Source organism: Bidens hawaiensis, unplaced genomic scaffold, assembly GCF_021521415.1.
Source record: "Bidens hawaiensis isolate Kalapana, Puna unplaced genomic scaffold, B.hawaiensis_p1.1 tig00016205_1, whole genome shotgun sequence".
Taxonomy (NCBI): Eukaryota; Viridiplantae; Streptophyta; class Magnoliopsida; order Asterales; family Asteraceae; genus Bidens; species Bidens hawaiensis.
In genome coordinates, this window is record NW_027492478.1 from 331,451 (window position 1) to 352,561 (window position 21,111).

Sequence of the window (21,111 nt, forward strand, 5' to 3'; positions counted from 1 at the left end):
CACAACCAACCTACCAAAACCCACGACCCAGGTCGTGCTATAACTGCGGTGATCCCAGTCATTTCCGGAACGCGTGCCCGAGACTACAAGTTCAGATTACGCAAGCGAATCCGGTGAACCAGATTTCGAACCAAGTGACACGCGGACGAGCTTTTAACATAACCGCGCACCAAGCGCAAGCGAATAATGACGTAGTTAATGGTACATTTTTGCTTAACGGATTTTATGCTTTTGTACTTTTTGATACTGGCGCCGATCGAAGTTTTATCTCTCGCGCCTTCGAGCAGAAGCTTGCGCGACCGCGCAGCGATTTAAAAGAAGATTTTTCAGTTGAATTGGCTAACGGTGAAACTGTTTTAATTAACTCTGTGATTAAAAATTGCACGCTTAACCTTAACGAAAACGATTTTCTGATCGACCTCATCCCCATGCCTCTTGGAAGCTTTGATGTTATCATTGGTATGGACTGGCTCTCGAATAATCGCGCCGAAGTTATTTGCGCCAAGAAGTTGATTCGCATACCTCGAGAAAATGGTGATCTTCACATCTACGGCGAAAAACCCTCCCGCGGTCTTAAGCTTATGTCCTGCGCCGAAGCCCAAAGACTCATGCGGAAGAAGTGTTTTGCATTTTTAGCCCATGTGGTTAAACCCGATGAAGGAAAGAAGAAGCTTCGCGATATCCCTGTTGTGCGTGATTTCCCTGAAGTTTTTCCTGATGATCTTCCTGGTATCCCTCCCGCTCGTGAAGTCGAGTTCCGTATTGATCTTGTCCCTGGTGCTTCCCCCGTAGCTAAATCTCCTTATCGTCTTGCACCCGCTGAGATGCAAGAATTGGCAAGTCAACTTCAAGAGTTGACCGCTAAAGGATTCATTCGCCCTAGCTCTTCGCCCTGGGGTGCTCCGGTGTTGTTCGTTAAAAAGAAAGATGGATCGTTTCGCATGTGTATTGATTACCGCGAGTTGAACAAACTCACCATTAAAAACCGGTATCCCTTACCGCGTATTGACGACCTCTTTGATCAACTCCAAGGTGCCTCTTGTTTCTCCAAGATTGATCTCCGCTCTGGCTATCACCAGTTGCGCATCCGCGATGAAGATGTCCCGAAGACTGCTTTTCGAACTCGTTATGGCCATTTTGAATTCTTGGTCATGTCCTTCGGTTTAACCAACGCACCCGCCGTTTTCATGGATCTAATGAATCGGGTGTGTAGGCCTTTCTTGGATAAATTTGTGATCGTGTTTATCGATGATGTTCTGGTGTATTCTAAGACCAAGGCCGAGCATGAGCAACATCTCCAGTTGGTGTTGCAAGAGCTTCTAACCAAGCAGCTCTATGCTAAGCTTTCCAAGTGTGAATTCTGGTCTGATGAAGTACAGTTTCTTGGTCATGTTGTGAATAAGATGGGTATTCATGTCGACCCATCCAAAATTGAAGCAATCAAGAACTGGTTTACGCCATCTTCTCCTTCTGAGATCCGTTCCTTTCTGGGCTTAGCTGGTTATTACCGGCGTTTCATTTCGAACTTCTCGAAGATCGCTTTGCCTTTAACGGCTCTAACGCACAAAGGTAAACCGTATATTTGGGGCTCGAAGCAAGAAGAAGCCTTTCTAACGCTCAAACGTTTGTTGTGTGAAGCTCCTGTTCTTGCGCTACCTGAGGGTAATGATGATTTTGTCGTGTATTGCGATGCATCCAACCAAGGTCTCGGTTGTGTTCTTATGCAACGAGGCAAGGTTATCGCGTACGCATCAAGGCAACTTAAGGTTCATGAAAAGAATTATACAACTCACGATCTCGAACTTGGTGCGGTTGTTTTTGCCTTGAAGATCTGGAGACACTACCTTTATGGTACTAAGTGTATCCTTTACACCGACCATAAAAGCCTTCAGCATATCTTTGATCAGAAGGAACTTAACATGAGGCAACGCCGATGGAACGAACTCATCAGCGATTACGATTGTGAGATCCGGTATCATCCTGGTAAGGCTAATGTGGTAGCCGATGCGCTCAGCCGAAAACCCTGCCAGCTTAACTGTATCCCTTTTTGCTTTTAATGTTTTGGGATGTTCATGTGTTCATACAAACTTAGAGTCTTAAACTTGTTTATGAGCTTTAGTCGCGCAGTATCCCATGTGTTGAGGACGTTTACTTGGCTGTTTATTTGTATGTGTGTATCATTAACCGCTTTGTTCGGCCTATTCCGCAGTTTTCATGGATCCATTAGATGAACACGGGAGACCTATCGTTTACGGTTTTCTTTGTTTACACTTGCACAGATGTTTTCTCGTTTTTGTGCTCAATTGGGAGCACGGATTGAACTATGAACTATGAGCTATGATCTATCTAGGCTTGATCACAATCTGATTGCACCCTTGATAAACACCAGACATACACGTGTTGCGCGCAGATTTATTGTTATCTATGTATTGTATTAAACTTGATTTCTCACCAACAAGCAAGTGTTTGACGTTTATTTTAACACATGTTCAGGTTTGCAGTAGCTGTTTTGGAGCTTGTGGACACATAGGACGTTTTTACTTTTGGACCTAGATTAAAATGTATCAAGACAAGTTATTGCTGTTCGAATATTATGATTTATAATATATTGATTTATGTTGGTTTATTTATATCTTGTGTTTACTCTGCGCGTGCGCGAATGAATGTATTTATTAAATATTGACACCCAATAGTGTCACGAGTAATGAAACAATATGTGGCGCCCCGATGTATAATCCGCCTTTGGTCGGGGTGTTACACTAATATCCCATATGGCTACGCGCCAAGGTTGGGAATCCTCCTAATATCCCATATGGCTACGCGCCAAACTTCAAGGTTGGGAATCCTCCTAATATCCCATATGGCTACGCGCCAAACTGCAAGGTTGGGAATCCTCCTAATATCCCATATGGCTACGCGCCAAGGTTGGGAATCCTCCTAATATCCCATATGGCTACGCGCCAAACTGCAAGGTTGGGAATCCTAATATCCCATATGGCTACGCGCCAAACTTAGGGGTTGGGAATCCTCATACCATATGTTCACGCATCACATATGCTCACGCATATTACACATGCTTACGCATCACATGCTTACGCATCACATGCTCGCACATGTCACAGTCTACACGCACGCGCACGCAACATCTGCGCGTGGCGCATAACACAAAACCAAAGTCTACGCGCACGTGCATGCAACATCTGCACGTGGCGCGTGACATAAAGCAGCCCGTAAGTCGCCTCACGCGCAGGCTTTATTATTCACACAGCTCATAAAACGCCTCGCGCGCAAGCTGTTATTATTCTTACAGCCCGTAAGTCGCCTCACGCGCAGGCTTTATTATTCACACAGCTCATAAGACGCCTCGCGCGCAAGCTGTTATTATTCTTACAGCCCGTAAGTCGCCTCACGCGCAGGCTTTTATTATTCACACAGCTCATAAGACGCCTCGCGCGCAAGCTGTTATTATTCTTACAGCTCAGAAGACGCCTCGCGCGCAAGCTGTTATTATTCTTACAGCCCGTAAGTCGCCTCACGCGCAGGCTTTTATTATTCACACAGCTCATAAGACGCCTCGCGCGCAAGCTGTTATTATTCTTACAGCCCGTAAGTCGCCTCACGCGCAAGCTTTTATTATTCACACAGCTCATAAGACGCCTCGCGCGCAAGCTGTTATTATTCTTACAGCCCGTAAGTCGCCTCACGCGCAGGCTTTTATTATTCACACAGCTCATAAGACGCCTCGCGCGCAAGCTGTTATTATTCTTACAGCTCATAAGACGCCTCGCGCGCAAGCTGTTATTATTCTTAGCTCGTAAGTCGCCTCTCGCGCGCAGGCATTATTATTCTCAAAGCTCATAAGACGCCTCTCGCGCGCAGGCATTATTATTCTCAAAGCTCATAAGACGCCTCTCGCGCGCAGGCTTTTATTATTCTTAGCTCGTAAGGCGCCACACGCGCAGGCTATATCATTCCCAGCTTGTAAGACGCCTCTCGCGCGCAGGCTTTTCTATTCTCATAGCTCGTAAGGCGCCTCACGCGCAGGCTATAACATTCTCAGCTCGTAAGACGCCTCTCGCGCGCAGGCATTATTATTATTTTAGCTCGTAAGTCGCTTCTCGCGCGAGCTTCATTATTATTTTAGCTCGTAAGTCGCTTCTCGCGCCAGCTTCATTATTATTACTGCTCATAAGTCGCCATGCGCGCAAGCTTCGTTATTATTATAGCCCGTAAGTCGCCTCTCGCGCCAGCTTCATTATTATTTTAGCTCGTAAGTCGCTTCTCGCGCCAGCTTCATTATTATTACTGCTCATAAGTCGCCATGCGCGCAAGCTCCGTTATTATTATAGCTCGTAAGTCGCCTCACGCGCAAGCTTCATTATTGTTATAGCTCGTAAGTCGCCTCGCGCGCAGGCTTTTATTACAACATGTCACCATCATGAAGAAAACCTCTCAAAACTCAAAAGACAATAAAGACAAGGCCAAAGAAAAGGGAAAAAACCGCCTCACACCTTATAAAGTCCAGCGCTCCACCTAGACGCTTGCGCGCCCAGGAGCAACACTGGACTTGGGGGGCTTGTAGGGGTATGGTACTAAAACCCGGTTATACGACCCTAAATCTATTATGTTTGGCTTATTTCATTACATGGACTAATACAATGTTATTGGGCCGAGGGGGTTTTGTGGAGGTAACCCTAACTGGGCTAGGCCCATTAGGGTACCATGATGGTGGCCATGAGACTCTATATAAGGAGGTCTCCACTTCCTTATCATGGGTGATGCTCAATAAGAGCCACCACCACTTTTTGTGTCTGTGAACAAGAAATCCTCAGGATATCTTAGCAGTCACCTTCACACCCCCAAAACCATTGCAGGTCTCGACATTGCAGGTCGCCGGCGCAGCCGCTGAAGAAGAAGAAGATCAAGACGTGGTTCGTTCATCTCGAAAATCCGTGGAAACATCGTCATGGATCAGGTAAGATTCGTTTCGTGTTTTGACAGAACCTTTTGTCCTATAAAATGCATTGAATCAAATTTTGTATCTATTTCAAACATTATAATGTTTTTTGTTATGAAACATATCTATTATTATGTTTTAATTTAAAAATCCCCGTTATTAGGAATTTTTTTTTTTAAATTGGTTTCTCATATTTCTTTGCATATTGGGCTTCTCTTGTTTGTTGGGCCTCTATCTAGTTTTTATATTATGTTCTTTATATTTTGTTATGAACCGGACCGACCCTAAATTAGCCCAGTTAAGACGGTCCAACAAATTCAAAGTTCTCATGATACAATGAACCGGAGGAGAACAAAGGAGGTTAACGAATATTATAGACGTGTGTATTTTATATTCTTATGTCATCCCGACTCCAATGTATGATCTTCCCATCTTCTTTTCTTAGTGTTACAACCAATGTCGGTCGTAAATTTTATATACCATATGCATAAAATATTCCTTTACAAGCATGACTAACGAGGTTTTTCCAATAGCCGTGAGTTCAGTGGCGGATCTAGAATAAAATTTCAGGGGTAACCTAATTTTTTTTGACCTATGACCCCTGACGCCCTAACGGAACCAGAACACTTTAATCGAGGCCAGACCTCACTTTTGTTGTATTCACAATTGTATGACGACTACTTTCTTTTAATAATCAATGTATTACAAACACCAAAACGTAAACTTCTTTTCACGTTGTCTTAATATCAAATTGGTATTTAAAAACCTTGATAAATTTTATATATTTTTAGCCCCTAACAATAAAAAAAATATTATTCAAATATTTAAAAAAAAACTAAATGCTTATTCCAAAATTAATAAACAATAAACTAAAATTTTTTTCAAAGTAAATAAAACGTGAACTTTTCTATAAGAAGTTGAATAAAATGATATACAAATAAATAAATGAAAAATAATCTTTGTTTAACAAATAAATATATAAAATATTTGTTCTATCGAAAAAGACAATTATTTTTTAATGGACTTTTTTTCTTTTTAATAGTGAAATGGGCTCAGGCTCTAAAATGGCCCAATGTAGCCCAATGTTAGTATTAGGTTATCTTGGTCGTCTTCCTCATATTAATGGCATTTGCAGAGCCTCCTGTGACAACAAAAAAAGAAAAAAGAAAAGAAAAATTCCGGCTATTTTACTCTGATTTTATCTCAATACTTCTTAGGGGTAACCTAATATTTGCTCAGGGGTATCCTAAAACCGAGAAGAAGAAAAAAAAGCATGTACTAATTTTGCACTTCGTTGTGAAAGTTGAGGGGTAACCCGGGCTACCCCTAGATACACACTAAATCTGCCCCTGCGTGAGTTTCTTTATGGTGTTTCATTGTTTCTGAGTAAGACCTGAACTTCAAAATTAGTGGTTGATCTCCCGTCTCACAAAACAACGCACTCAAGTATTGTGATAGTCCAAACACTCTTAAAATATATAAAAAAGAAAAAGAAGAAACATATGCACAAGGGGTGCAAACGAACCGAGTCGGGTGAAGTTGAGCTTAGCTCGCTTAACTTATCTAAAGCTCGAGCTCGGCTTGTTTCAGTTTCTATTTCTTAAGCTCGAGCTCAGCTTATTTACTATTTATTATTTAATTTTTATTTATTTATAATTATTATCTATGTGTGTATAATATAAATTATATGAATGACATGCTCGTTTAAACTCATGAGCTGGCTCAAGCTTGATAAGTAAGCTTAGACTCAGACTCATTTATTAAGCAAGCTTACTTTTAAATTTGACTTGATCGAGTTTTTTCACAAACCTATCTCTATTAGCTCATAAGCAGCTCAGCTCAGCTCAGCTCAGCTCCACCCCTAATACACACGTTGCAAAATGTATATTTATTATTATTATTATATTCAATCGATGCATGTGTAGTAATTATTATTATTTTATTAATAATTGTACGTAACATATATTCCGTCGTTGCGTGTGGAGCAAGTCACACTCGTTCATCAGTTAAATTAGAAAATATATATACGTATTCAGCAAGCAAACAATCTCCTTATATAATAATAATAATAATAATAATAATAATAATCAAAACCCTAACATTCATTCAATCAATCACTGCACTCGTTCGTTACGTAAACTGCTTCTATTCTATATATTAATATTAACATGGCGGATTTTGGTGAAGGCGAGTCACTGTACGGTAAAATCGATCCTAAAACATTCGGTGATCGTGCTTACAGAGGAAACCCTAATAATAATAATAATATTAATCAACAACAGCTTCATACTTTTGATAGCGAGAATAATAATAATAATAATAATATTAACAGTAAACGACGTCGTGTTGAAGAAGCCATTAGTGTATTAACATTAACAGAAGATGTTAGTGTAGGGGTATGGTACTAAACCCGGTTTTGCGACCCTAAATTTATTATGTTTGGCTTATTTTATTATATGGACTAATACAATGTTATTGGGCTGAGGGGGTTTTGTGGAGGTAACCCTAACTGGGCTAGGCCCATTAGGGTACCATGATGGTGGCCATGAGACTCTCTATATAAGGAGGTCTCCACCTCCTTATTATAGGGTCATGCTCAATAAGAGCCACCACCACTTTTTTGTGTCTGTAAACAAGAGATCCTCAGGATTTCTTAGCAGTCACCTCCACACCCCTGAAAAACCATTGCAGGTCTCAAGCAGCCGAAGATGAAGATCAAGATGTGGTTCGTTCATCTCGAAAAACCGTGGAAACATCGTCATGGATCAGGTTAGATTCATTTCATGCTTCGACATTGGCGCCATCCGTGGGACGGCAACGAACTACCCTCCGATCTTCATCTCGGCTGTCAGATCTCTCCCAGGAAAAACCCAGATCTGGAAGTTTACAGAAAAATGCTTCAAGGCTTGTTCTATTAAAGCTCAAAAAGATCCATAGATCTAAAAGAGGCTTCCAGATCTGTGCGAAAAGAAACTGCCGGACTCGAATGATCAAGTCTCCGGATCTGTGATGGTTTTAAATCTGCTCCGAGCTTCAGATCTATCCAGATCTGATTTACAGATCTAGATCTAGATTACAGACCTGGATTTTAGGTTTAAAATTGCAGGTCTAACTCTTAAATTGCAGATCCAAAAATTACCAGACTTCCGCCGCCATGTACGCGCGCCTGCGGGTTCTCATTCCGCAGCCGTGCATGTGCCACCGCGGAAACCACCATGTGGGTTTTGCGCAAGAGACCTCCGCCATGCACGCGCACTCGCGAGTCACCACTCCATCGCCGTGCATGCGCGCATCAGGCCTCACGCCAAACTTAAAGGTTGGGAATCCTCATAATATCCCATATGGCTACGCGCCAAACTTCAAGGTTGGGAATCCTCATAATATCCCGTATGGCTACGCGCCAAACTTCAAGGTTGGGAATCCTCATAATATCCCGTATGGCTACGCGCCAAACTTCAAGGTTGGGAATCCTCAAAATATCCCGTATGGCTACGTAATATCCCGTATGGCTACGCGCCAAACTTCAAGGTTGGGAATCCTCATAATATCCCGTATGGCTACGCGCCAAACTTCAAGGTTGGGAATCCTCATAATATCCCGTATGGCTACGCGCCAAACTTCAAGGTTGGGAATCCTCATAATATCCCATATGGCTACGCGCCAAACTTAAAGGATGGGAATCCTCATAATATCCCATATGGACACGCGCCAAACTTAAGGGTTGGGAATCCTCATACCACATGCTCACGCATCACATATGCTCACGCATATTACACATGCTCACACATATTACAGTCTACGCGCACGCGCATACAACATCTGCGCGTGGCGCGGGACATAAAGTCTACGCGCACGCGCATGCAACATCTGCGCGTGGCGCGGGACATAAAGTAGCTCGTAAGCCGCCTCACGCGCAAGCTCCACTATTATTACAGCTTATAAGACGCCTCGCGCGCAAGCTGTTATTATTCTTTTAGCTCGAAAGACGCCTCACGCGCAAGCTTTTATTATTCATACAGCTCATAAGACGCCTCGCGCGCAAGCTGTTATTATTCTTATAGCTCGTAAGACGCCACGCGCGCAAGCTTTATTATTCATACAGCTCATAAGACGCCTCGCGCGCAAGCTGTTATTATTCATACAGCTCATAAGACGCCACGCGCGCAAGCTGTTATTATTCTCATAGCTCGTAAGACGCCTCGCTTTCAAGCTTTATTATTCTTATAGCTCGTAAGACGCCACGCGCGCAAGCTTTATTATTCATACAGGTCATAAGACGCCTCGCGCGCAAGCTGTTATTATTCATACAGCTCATAAGACGCCTCGCGCGCAAGCTTTATTATTCTTATAGCCTGTAAGACGCCACGCGCGCAGGCTTCATTATTCTCATAGATCCATAAGTCGCCTCGCGCGCAGGCTTCATTATTTTTACAGCTCGTCACCATCATGAAGAAAACCTCCCAAAACTCAAAGACAAGACCAAAGAACAGGGAAAAAACCGCCACATAGCCTAACACACCTCATAAAGTCCAGCGCTCCACCTAGACGCTTGCGCGTCCAGGAGCAACACTGGACTTGGGGGGGCTTGTAGGGGTATGGTACTAAACCCGGTTTTGCGACCCTAAATTTATTATGTTTGGCTTATTTTATTATATGGACTAATACAATGTTATTGGGCTGAGGGGGTTTTGTGGAGGTAACCCTAACTGGGCTAGGCCCATTAGGGTACCATGATGGTGGCCATGAGACTCTCTATATAAGGAGGTCTCCACCTCCTTATTATAGGGTCATGCTCAATAAGAGCCACCACCACTTTTTTGTGTCTGTAAACAAGAGATCCTCAGGATTTCTTAGCAGTCACCTCCACACCCCCGAAAAACCATTGCAGGTCTCAAGCAGCCGAAGATGAAGATCAAGATGTGGTTCGTTCATCTCGAAAAACCGTGAAAACATCGTCATTGATCAGGTTAGATTCATTTCATGCTTCGACAGTCAGTACTAGTGTTAATAATAATAATAATAATTACCAGCCTAAGTCTAAACAGACTGAAGCTGCTTATGAGTTAATGCTTGCTTTGATTCAACAACAGTTAGGTGGTCAGGCTTATAAAATTGCTAGTTCTGCAGCTGATTCAGTTTTAACAGTTCTTAAGAGTAATAAGCTGGAGAGTTATCAGAAGGTTAAGGCGATTGAGAACGTGTTCGGTTTCGACGCCAGGTGTTCGATGAAATGCTTTCGGTTTCCGAGCGGATAACCGATTTTATGGATACTGATAATAATATTAATATTAATGATAATGATAATGTTGGTGTAGCTGTTGAGTTTGAAGATGATGAAGAAGGTTATGATTATGATGGTTATGAAAGGAGTGATCTTGATGTTATGCAAGAGGACGTTGTTGACGATACGACGAGTTGGTCAAACGGTCAACGGAAGGTGATTGATCTCGAGAGTGAAGTTTTGTTTCGGAATGGTGGTGTTTTGATTACGAATGATAAGTGTGAGCTTCCGTTGGGGTCGTGTAGGGTTCATAATAAAGGGTATGAAGAGGTTCATGTGCCTGCGTTGAAAGGGAAAGCGGTTGGTGTGGATGAAAAGGTTGTGAAGGTTTCGAGTATGCCGAGTTGGGCGCAGATGGCGTTCGAGGGGATGAGTGAGTTGAATCGGGTTCAGAGTAAGGTTTACGTGACTGCGTTGTTTAAAGCGGATAATGTTTTGGTTTGTGCGCCTACTGGAGCTGGGAAGACGAATGTTGCTATGCTTGCGATTCTTCAACAGATTGGTTTGCATATGAATGAAGACGGGTCGTTTAACCACAGTGATTATAAGATAGTGTATGTGGCGCCGATGAAGGCTTTGGTGGCTGAAGTGGTTGGGAATTTGTCTACGCGTTTGAAGCCGTATGGTGTTACGGTGATGGAGTTAAGCGGGGACCAGTCGTTGACGAGTCAGCAAATCGAGGAAACGCAAATTATTGTAACTACGCCGGAGAAATGGGATATTGTTACTAGGAAGTCAGGAGACCGGACGTATACTCAACTCGTGAAGCTTATAATTATCGATGAAGTACATCTCTTGCATGATAACAGAGGACCTGTTCTTGAAGCTATTGTTGCGAGGACGGTTAGGCAAATTGAGACGACAAAGGAACATATTCGGTTGGTTGGATTGTCTGCCACGCTTCCGAACTATGATGACGTGGCGTTGTTTCTGCGAGTAGATTTAAAGAAAGGTCTTTTTTATTTTGACAATAGTTACAGACCGTGCCCGCTTGCTCAGCAGTATATTGGAATCACAGTGAAGAAGCCTTTGCAGAGGTTTCAGTTGATGAATGATATTTGTTATGAGAAGGTAATTAATGTGGCGGGAAAGCATCAGGTGCTTATATTTGTGCATTCAAGGAAAGACACGGTAAAGACTGCACGTGCAATTAAAGACACGGCTCTTGCTAATGACAAATTAGGGATCTTTTTAAAAGACAGTGCAAGCCGCGAGATTCTTCATGGACATAAGGAGCTTGTGAAAAGCAATGATCTTAAGGAATTGTTGCCTTACGGTTTTGCAATTCATAATGCGGGAATGACTCGGGCTGATCGTCAAGTAGTTGAAGATTTATTTGCTTCCGGACGCATTCAAGTACTGGTTTCAACTGCCACTTTGGCATGGGGTGTGAACTTGCCAGCTCATACTGTGATTATCAAAGGAACACAGGTTTATAATCCAGAAAAAGGAGCATGGACTGAACTTAGTCCACTCGATGTTATGCAGATGTTGGGTCGTGCAGGGAGACCGCAGTATGATACTTGTGGTGAAGGGATTGTTATAACTGGACATAGTGAGCTGTTGTATTATCTTTCTTTAATGAATCAACAGCTTCCAATTGAAAGTCAGTTTGTTTCCAAGTTGGCTGATCAACTGAATGCAGAGATTGTTATAGGAACTGTTAGAAATGCAAAAGAAGCCATCAATTGGCTTAGTTACACTTACCTGTACATTCGTATGATGCGGAACCCTGCACTTTATGGTTTATCTTCTGATGCTTTGAAGACAGATCAATTACTCGAGGCTAGGAGAGCTGATCTGGTGAGTTTTCAACTGCTTTTGATTATTGGTTTTTATTGAAAGTTGTAGTAATTATCTTTTTCTGATTTTGATTATTGTTTCTTGCAGGTTCATTCAGCTGCGACTATACTTGAAAGAAACAACTTGGTGAAGTATGATAGAAAAAGTGGTTATTTTCAGGAGACCAATTTGGGTAGAATTGCAAGTTACTATTACGTAACTCATGGAACGATTGCTACTTACAACGAGAATTTGAAGCCTACTATGAGTGAAATAGATCTTTGCAGGCTGTTTTCACTCAGTGAGGAGTTCAAACATGTGACAGTAAGACGGGATGAAAAAATGGAACTTGTAAAGCTTGCGGATCATGTTCCTATTCCCATCAAGGAAAGCTTAGAAGAACCGAGTGCAAAGATCAATGTCTTACTTCAAGCATATATTTCTCAGCTACAGCTTGAAGGACATTCTTTGACTTCTGACATGGTCTTCATAACTCAGGTTGGTTTTATTTATGCTCTACTTATTCATTAACTTACTTTGCATTTGTTTTTTCTCCATAAAATACCAATGCATTCCAACTATAGTTAGGTTTTAGTCATTGTATATTTTTTGATACTTTTTTGGCCGGAACCCATTTTGACCCAAGCCGATATAATGCTCCTTTAGATGGGCCCATTTTGATCCAAACTCATTTTGCTCAGAAGCTGAATAGACCTAAAACTCGTTTTAACCTGTGACCCAACCCACCTAGTTTGGAAGGCCTAACATAGAAATAAAGAAATGTGCCTGAGCTTTGAGTGTACTAGTGGACATAAAGATAATAAATAAAAAAATCTCACACATGAATGATTCATCTTTTTATTAACTTAGTTTTAGGTGTTTAACGGTAGAAAATGTTATCTAGTAATATCAGGCGCCTCACACACGTGAGGCTAGCGCCTTCACTGCGCCTTTTAAAGCCAAGGTTTGGGTCATTATGGGGTCATTTGTAAAATCCCTTATAATCACCCAAACATGACTAAAATCAATCTCCAATCTCTTAATGATTCAAATAGACAAAAAACACACAATGGCTAAAACAGGACAAACTTGACTGTAACTTGGTATTTTATCCAAATAACCCTTTGGATTTTCCATGATATATTCACTTACCATTTATGGTTGCATATTACATATTTTATTAATTATTATTAATTACAATGTTTTGGGTTTTGCAGAGTGCGGGACGTCTGATGCGTGCTCTTTTTGAGATTGTGTTAAACAGAGGCTGGGCCGAGTTAACCGAGAAAGCTTTAAACTTGTGCAAAATGATAAATAAGAGGATTTGGGGTGTACAAACTCCACTACGCCAATTTGATGTTTTTAAAAACGATATTTTAATAAAACTGGAGAGAAAAGATTTAGCATGGGAAAGATATTATGATCTGTCATCACACGAGCTAGGAGAGCTTGTTCGTAGCCCCGCATTTAGGAAGAATTCTTCATAAATGCATTCACCGGGTCCCGAAACTTAACCTTGCAGCGCATATTCAACCAGTCACCCGAAGCATGTTAACAGTTGAACTCACTATCACTCCAGATTTTCAGTGGGATGACAAGATTCATGGCTATGTTGAACCGTTTTGGGTGATTGTAGAAGATAATGATGGGGAAAACATTCTTCATCACCAGTATTTCTTGCTGAAAAAACAGTATATCGATAAAGACAGCACTTTAAAGCTCGTTCAACCGTTATACGAACCGTTGCCACCTCAGTACTATATTAAGGTTGTTTCTGACAGATGGATTGGTTCGTTATCGGTTTTACCCGTTTCGTTTCGTCACTTAATCTTACCTGAAAAGTACCCGCCACCAACCAAATTACTAGAGTTGCAGCCACTCCCTGTAACCGCTTTGAGAAACCCGTTGTATGAATCTCTTTATCAAGAATTCGAACACTTTAACCCTGTTCAAACTCAAGTCTTCGATGTGCTGTATAACACTGATGACAATGTGTTAGTTGCTGCATCAGTTGGATGGGGGAAAACTATATGTGCTGAGTTTTCGGTTTTAAGACACTATCAGAAAGGGCCTGGTGATGTCATGCGGGCCGTGTATATTGATCCCGTTGAAGCACTTGCTAAGGAAAGATATAACGAGTGGAAAAAGAAATTTGGAGACGGGCTCGGGTTGACCGTTTGTGAGTTGACCGGGGAAACAACAACCGATTTGAAGTTACTTGAAAACGGGCAGGTGATAATCAGTACTCCTGATAAGTGGGACGCGTTATCACGTCGTTGGAAGCAAAGAAAACTTGTTCAACAAGTAAGTCTTTTTATTGTTGATGATGTATATATGTGTGAACCCTCGGGTGGGCAAAAGTGAAATTGCACTAATTTTGACGTTATTTTACTAATCTCGTGAAAATAACGTTAAAAGTGACGGACGGTTAATCAGGCATCATGTAGTGGCGTTGATAGCTGAAAGATAAGGGTACATGCACCGATCAGCCGGTGTCCCGATGATTGAGTGCTATGTGCCTTATGTCCAAGGCTTGATGCAAAACTACTATAGAGCCGGGGGTCTCACCGGAAGTAGCCTCTCTATCCCTATGGGGTAGAGGTAAGGCTGCCTACATCTTACCCTCCTCAGACCCTACCATAGCTTTGCTATTGGTGGGATATACTGAGTACGATGATGATGATGATGATGATGATGATGATGATGATGATGATGATTTGCATTTGGTTGGAGGGCAAAATGGTCATATCTTGGAGATTATTGTGCCCAGAATGAGGCACATTGCAAGTCTGGGTCATAATACACGGATCGTCGCGTTATCGACTTCACTTGCAAACGCTAACAATTTGAGCGAATGGATGGGTGCCACGTCACGCGGTATTTTCAATTTCCTGCCATCTGTTCGGCCCGTTCCCCTCGAGACTCATATTCAAAACCTGCCATTGTACAAATATGCTAATTTTGATGCCCTAATGCAATCATTGAGCAAACCGACTTACAATGCAATCATACAACACTCTAAGAATAAAGAGCCCGCCATTGTGTTTGTTCCCACAAGGAAACACACCCGCCTGACAGCTGTCGATCTGATGACATACTCGATTGCCGAAAACAATATTCAATCTGAAAATGAGGTGGGTCCGTTTATCGACCGAATCCAAGAGCCCACGTTGAAGGAGACTTTGAAACACGGGGTCGGGTATCTACACGAGGGTTTGACCACCATTGACCAAGATATAGTTAAGACACTGTTTGAAACGGGCTGCATTCGAGTGTGTGTAATTAGTGCTGCAATGTGTTGGGCGGTCTCTCTTCGTGCACACTTGGTGGTTGTTATGGGAACACAATATTATGATGACACCGATTATCCATTCACCGATCTTCTTCGAATGATGGTCGCACGGGCCGACCACTTGTCGATAGTGATGGGAAATGTGTTATCTTTTGTGACGGCCTGTGTAGAGCATACTGCAAAAAGTTCTTCGTTACAGGGTTTCCAGTTGAAAGCCATTTGCAGCATCACTTACATGATACTTTCAATGCTGAGGTGGTTACTGAGGCGATTGCAAACAAACAAGAAGCCGTTGATTATCTGACATGGACGTTTATGTACCGTAGACTCACCCAAAACCCTAACTATTACAACCTGCAAGGTGTAAGTCACAGGCATTTATCGGATCATTTTTCCAAACTAGTGGAGAAAACTTTAACCGATTTGGAATCGAGCAAATGTGTTTTGATCCAGGATGATATTAACATTTCACCTGATAATCTTGGTATGATTGCTTCATATTATTACATCAGTTACACGACAGTCGAACGGTTTAGTTCTTCGATTACCAGTAACACAAAACTAAAGGGTATTTTGGAGATTTTAGCTTCAGCATCCGAGTATGAGACACTTGCAGTTCGACCAGGTGAAGAGGTTTTAATCCGGAGGTTAATCAACCATCAACGATTTTCGTTTGAAAACCCGAACTACACTGACCCACATGTCAAGGCTAACGCGCTGTTACAAGCTCATTTTTCAAGACAGTTGGTAGGCGGGAGTCTTGGGTCTGACCAAAAAGAAGTGGTCATAACTGCTGGTAAGTTGGTTCAAGCTCTGGTTGATGTTGTTTCGAGTAACGGGTCACTTAGTTTAGCTCTTCTTGCAATGGAAGTTAGCCAAATGCTGACACAAGGAATGTGGGAACGAGACTCGGTTCTATTACAACTGCCTCATTTCACTAAAGAGTTAGGCGAACGGTGTGAAGCAAACCCGGGGAGAAGTGTGAAGACGATTTTTGATTTAGTCGAAATGGAAGATAACGAAAGACGAGAGTTGTTACAAATGTCGGATCAACAGTTAATGGATATCGCAAAGTTTTGCATCCGTTATCCCAACATTGACGTGTCGTATGAAGTGGTGAATAGTGAAAGTATTCGGGCCACGGATGATTTTACTTTGATGGTGACACTTGAACGGGATGGGACCGAAGTAGGGCCCGTGGATGGGCCGAGGTACCCGAAGAGTAAAGAAGAGGGGTGGTGGCTTGTTGTCGGGGATACTGAAAGTAACGCGCTGCTTGCGATTAAGAGGGTTAAGTTGCAGAGCAAGTTAAGGGTGAGAGTTGATAATATTAGTGCTCCAAGTGAAGTTGGGAAGAAAATGTTGAGCTTGTATTTGATGTGTGATTCTTTCATGGGGGTGTGACCAAGAGTATAGCTTCACTGTTGATGTTAAACCATATTAGTAAGTGTTTTTGAGATGTTTCTTTCATAATCACATAAATTTCCACTTTCACCAAGGATATTATTATTAGACTCATATTAATATTATAGTCATTTGACTTTTAGTATTTATGTTGGTCAATTTTCAAGCTTTTGTTACAATCACATGAATTTTGTTTTTAGGATATTGATCATCTTTTGCTATAGCTTGTTATTTGTTGTTATGTTATGTAAACGCCATCAAAACGCCACTTTGTGATCATCATACAGTCACGGTGCACAGTCAAATGGATACGAATCCCTCGGGTTTTCTGTAATCATTTACTTAAATGGCGAGGAACGAATCCCTCGGGTTTTTTCAATCACATTATTAAAATTTTTGAAATACTAAGCGTAAAGTATTACATTAAATATCGCTGATAAGTATCAAATTAAGTCGAAACTCGAAATACTAAATATGAAATGATAACTCAACAAAATATTCAAAACCATGCCGCATAACTTATGGCCCTAAACTAAGGTCTTGATGTTCATTGGCTTTGCTCAGTCACAGCATACCTGTTCACAAAATCCAAATACGCCTGCGACACCAAAAAAAATAAGACTTAATATATGCTAAGAATTTTACAAAGAATTAACGTGGTAAATAAGATAATAAAGACAATTAGGGGTGTAAACGAACCAAGTCAGTCACAAGCTATTCGAGATCGGCTAGCAAAAAAGCTCGAATCGAGCCGAGCTTAAATTAGCTCGATCCTAAAAATAAACTTGTTTAATAAACAAACCCAAGCCTAAAAAATAAGCTTGTTTAATAAACAAGCCCGGGTTTTAGTTATTGAATTCGAGCCGGCTCACGAGCCTAAACGGGCCTATTGCTTATATACTTTTTATTTAATTACTACTATATATAAAATTATGATAAAAAATAACTAAATAATATATATTACGTTATAAACTTATAATTAAAAAACATATACAGAAATAATTATCAATATATATAAAATTTAACTAATAAACAGTAAACGAGCCGAGTCCAAGTCGAGCTCGAGCTTGAAAAACTATTCACGAGCCGAGCTCGAGTTTTAGAAATGGAGCTCGAGCTCTCTATATGTTAACGAGCTCAACTCGACTCGGCTCATTTACACCCCTACAGACAATAACAAAAGTAATACCTGCAGTATTGCTACAGCTGCAAATTTGTCACTACTTGTTTTAGCTTCCACCGGATGCAAATTCAATGGCTTCAACAATAACTCCACATTCTGTTACCAATTTAACCACATCAGAACCTTATAGTCAACATTTTGCGCAAAAAGATACACACACCTTTGTCGTGTAGCATTCGTTCCACAAAGTATACTTCACGTCTACAAGTTTCCCGGTTTTACTAAGGTCGTCTACAAACACTTTCACTTGTGTAGCCTGATAAAGATGAAGAAACAAATCATAAGACCATGAATTTCAAAAAGAATAAATGAGAAGGTGAAGTTACAAAAAAGAAATAAAAACTTGCGTTTTCGCTGTTCTTTTGCATGTATTCATATGGGTACCCGACAACAAATGCAGACAGAGACAGTTTTGATATCTGCACACAAAAACAAAAATAACATATCTTATCTATACTGTTTAATAAATAATGATATAATTTTAAATAGTAATTAATGTATTTTCGAAACCCAATTATATACTATTTTTTACATATTTTTTATTTTTTATTTAAAATCGTCAGAATATATAATACATTTTCCATCTATAAGATGTACATAAAGTTTTAAGAATTTTATGTATTGATATATTACACCTCGTGTAGTACACGGATTCTAAGCTAGTTTTATATAAAGAAACGAATAGATTGTTGTGAAAGCAAAACTAACCAGTTGTTTGAAATCAAGAGCCATCAGACCGATATTGTTTTTCCTCCTTACCAGAACACTGCAGCATACAAAAACAACCAATATTATCTCAAACCATATCCTATTAATAACTGTTCATTTGCAACAAGTTTATATACCTTAATGGTGAAGCAACTTTGTTGTCAAAATCTGAAACTGCGAGACCAACATATTTGTCACCGACATCCAAACCAAGAAACCGGCCCCGGTCCACTGCGCGCAGCTTCAGCAAGTCTTGGTATAAGTTGAGTGGCTTCACAAATCTCATCTATCAATCCATTATTAAGAGATTAGCGATTAACATGAATTCATTTTAAAGCTCAATGCTTTATGATTCTAAACTCACATTCCCCTCAAAAAGATATTTAATTTGTTAAGACATGACAGAAATTATATTTAAGTTAATTACAAAAGATGGAGACTTTTCATACTAAAAATCTTTATCCATTCCCAGAAAAAAAAACAAAAAAACAAAAAAAAACAGAAAGGTTAAAAAGAACATACAACTAAACATAGAAGATTGGTTAAGTACGGGTGCGCATGAAATCGAAAATACCAATCCAAAAAATCCAAATTAACCAAACTGAAAAAACCGAAGCAAAAGCCGACGGGTTGGTTTGTGTTCTTGTAAAAACTGAACTTATGGTTCGGTTTTGGTCTTGTGTGTAATAAAACCGAAGAAACCGAGCCGAAGCAAAAACCTACGGGTTGGTTTTGTGTTCTTGTAAAAACTGAACTTACGATTCGGTTTTGGTATTGTGTGTAATAAAACAGAAGAAACCGAGCCGAAGTAAAAACAGACGGTTTGGTTTTGTGTTTTTGTAAAACCGAACTTCCGGTTCGTTTTGGTTTTGCATGTAATAAAAACGGAAAAAAAATAACCGAACCAAATTTATAGATTTTCAATTTTTATATTATAATTCATAAGGATTTAATGAATATATATAGCTCAAATACTTTAGACAAAATATATAATAATCAGTTAGTTATTAGTTTTACCAAAATAATTCATGACGAAATTCATTATTTTAGGCCAATTTGTGTTTTCGGCCCAAATTTTTCATGCTCGAACAAAAAACCGACAAAACCAAAATCAAACCGAACCCGAACGGTATTCAAAAATTCAAAAATCCGAATGATTTAGGCCGAAATTCACTATTATGGGCAAAAAGAAAATCGGCCCTAAATTTTCAAGCTCAAATGGCAAACTGAACCCAACCCGAAAACCCAAAACCGGTTTTTCAAAATCCAAACTTTCGGTTACTGGTTTGGTTTTTAGCTCAAAACCGACCCAAACCAAACCAAACCGAGCACACCCCTACAGTTAATTATGTCTTTCCAATATGCAAATTGCAGATTCTCTAACATGAAACTAACTCAAAAGGTAAGCATATACCTTTTATTAGAAGCTAGTGATTTCCAAGAAAAGTGAACACAAGAAACTAAACAAACAAACAAATTTTGTAAGGTAGGTGGGTCCTTGGTGAAGAAGCTCAAATCAAAATCTTGACCCAAGAAAGATCAATTAAAATTTGTCAAGGGTTGTTTCCTAGGCATTTTCACAAACACTTGGTGTGCAGCAAAAACAAGAGGCATTTATTATATTATTATACATACGATGGTGATAGTTAATGAGAATCAACCAAGTGCAACACGGTAGGAAGCCTTTGATGCTTTTTATTCGTATCTTAACGTGTTGATAGCTAAGTTTAACAATGGGCCTGGTTTAGGTATTCTTAAACACGTACCTGGTTATGAAAGTTTGTCTTAAACCCCTCAGGTTTTAATCAGGTAATTATCTGTCGGGTTTTCAATCGAGTTCGTCAAAATACCCATAGGGTTTTAAGAAAATATAACTAATTGATGATAAGAAATGATTACCATAAAAATAAAATGTCTCGAATGATTCTCATAAACAAGTATAGCATATAATATATATTTTATATTATTTAGAGTGTATTCCATATAAATATTCATCGGGTATTACCCGTCTCAATTATGTCGGGTTTCGGGTTTTTTCCATTGGGTTCTGGTTTCACTGTCATCCCTAAACTTTAACACAAATATCAAACATAAAGACGAGTCGTTAACTACTTTATCATGGTTATAAGACAGTTTTACATTTCATGTACAATAAGTATAAAAATGAAGTCTAGTCTGGTAATTTCAATTATTTGAAAAAAAAATAACAAAAAACCACTTAACACACTTTTTTTATTAACATGTTTTATCGTGTTTAAAACAGATACTCAATTGACAACCATATTTTTGACGAACATAAGGGGGTGTTTGGGATTGCTTATATTTACTAACTTATAACTTATTAGCCTTTTTAATTGGGATTCCTATGTAGTGACATGATGATAAGTTAATAAGTCAGGAAATTATTATTTATTCGTTTGATAAAAATTTATATGGTAAAATAAGGAATTCCAAACACCCTCTAAAATTGAGGAACGATGTATGTAGGGTTATTGTGATTTGGG

The 21,111-nt window shown here is 40.1% G+C and overlaps 1 protein-coding gene and 1 pseudogene across 2 annotated transcripts; one reads left to right on the top strand and one right to left on the bottom strand.

The window, feature by feature from the left end:
- Nucleotides 1-10,174: 10,174 nt before the first annotated feature.
- Nucleotides 10,175-16,906, top strand: LOC143550989 (DExH-box ATP-dependent RNA helicase DExH12-like; annotated as a pseudogene). The gene is made up of 4 exons (XR_013138425.1): nucleotides 10,175-12,041; nucleotides 12,129-12,518; nucleotides 13,238-14,341; nucleotides 14,731-16,906. The product of XR_013138425.1 is annotated as a DExH-box ATP-dependent RNA helicase DExH12-like (transcript).
- Nucleotides 16,907-16,911: 5 nt separating this feature from the next.
- Nucleotides 16,912-20,198, bottom strand: LOC143550988 (uncharacterized). Its single transcript, XM_077041532.1, has 7 exons — nucleotides 20,022-20,198; nucleotides 18,745-18,893; nucleotides 18,608-18,665; nucleotides 18,247-18,318; nucleotides 18,060-18,155; nucleotides 17,906-17,995; nucleotides 16,912-17,314 (listed from the first exon to the last, which is right to left on the bottom strand). The coding sequence occupies exons 2-7, from the start codon at nucleotides 18,891-18,893 to the stop codon at nucleotides 17,264-17,266; spliced, it is 516 nt and encodes a 171-aa protein (XP_076897647.1). The 5' UTR covers nucleotides 20,022-20,198; the 3' UTR covers nucleotides 16,912-17,263.
- Nucleotides 20,199-21,111: the final 913 nt, after the last annotated feature.

Excerpts from the sequence above, each read along its gene's own strand:
- LOC143550988 (XM_077041532.1), bottom strand. The coding sequence starts at position 18,893 with ATGAGATTTGTGAAGCCACTCAACTTATACCAAGACTTGCTGAAGCTG. Across the intron at positions 18,666-18,744 it reads AAAGTTGCTTCACCATTAAG|TGTTCTGGTAAGGAGGAAAA; the intron begins GTATATAAACTT and ends TGTATGCTGCAG. Across the intron at positions 18,319-18,607 it reads CTCTTGATTTCAAACAACTG|ATATCAAAACTGTCTCTGTC; the intron begins GTTAGTTTTGCT and ends TTTTGTGTGCAG.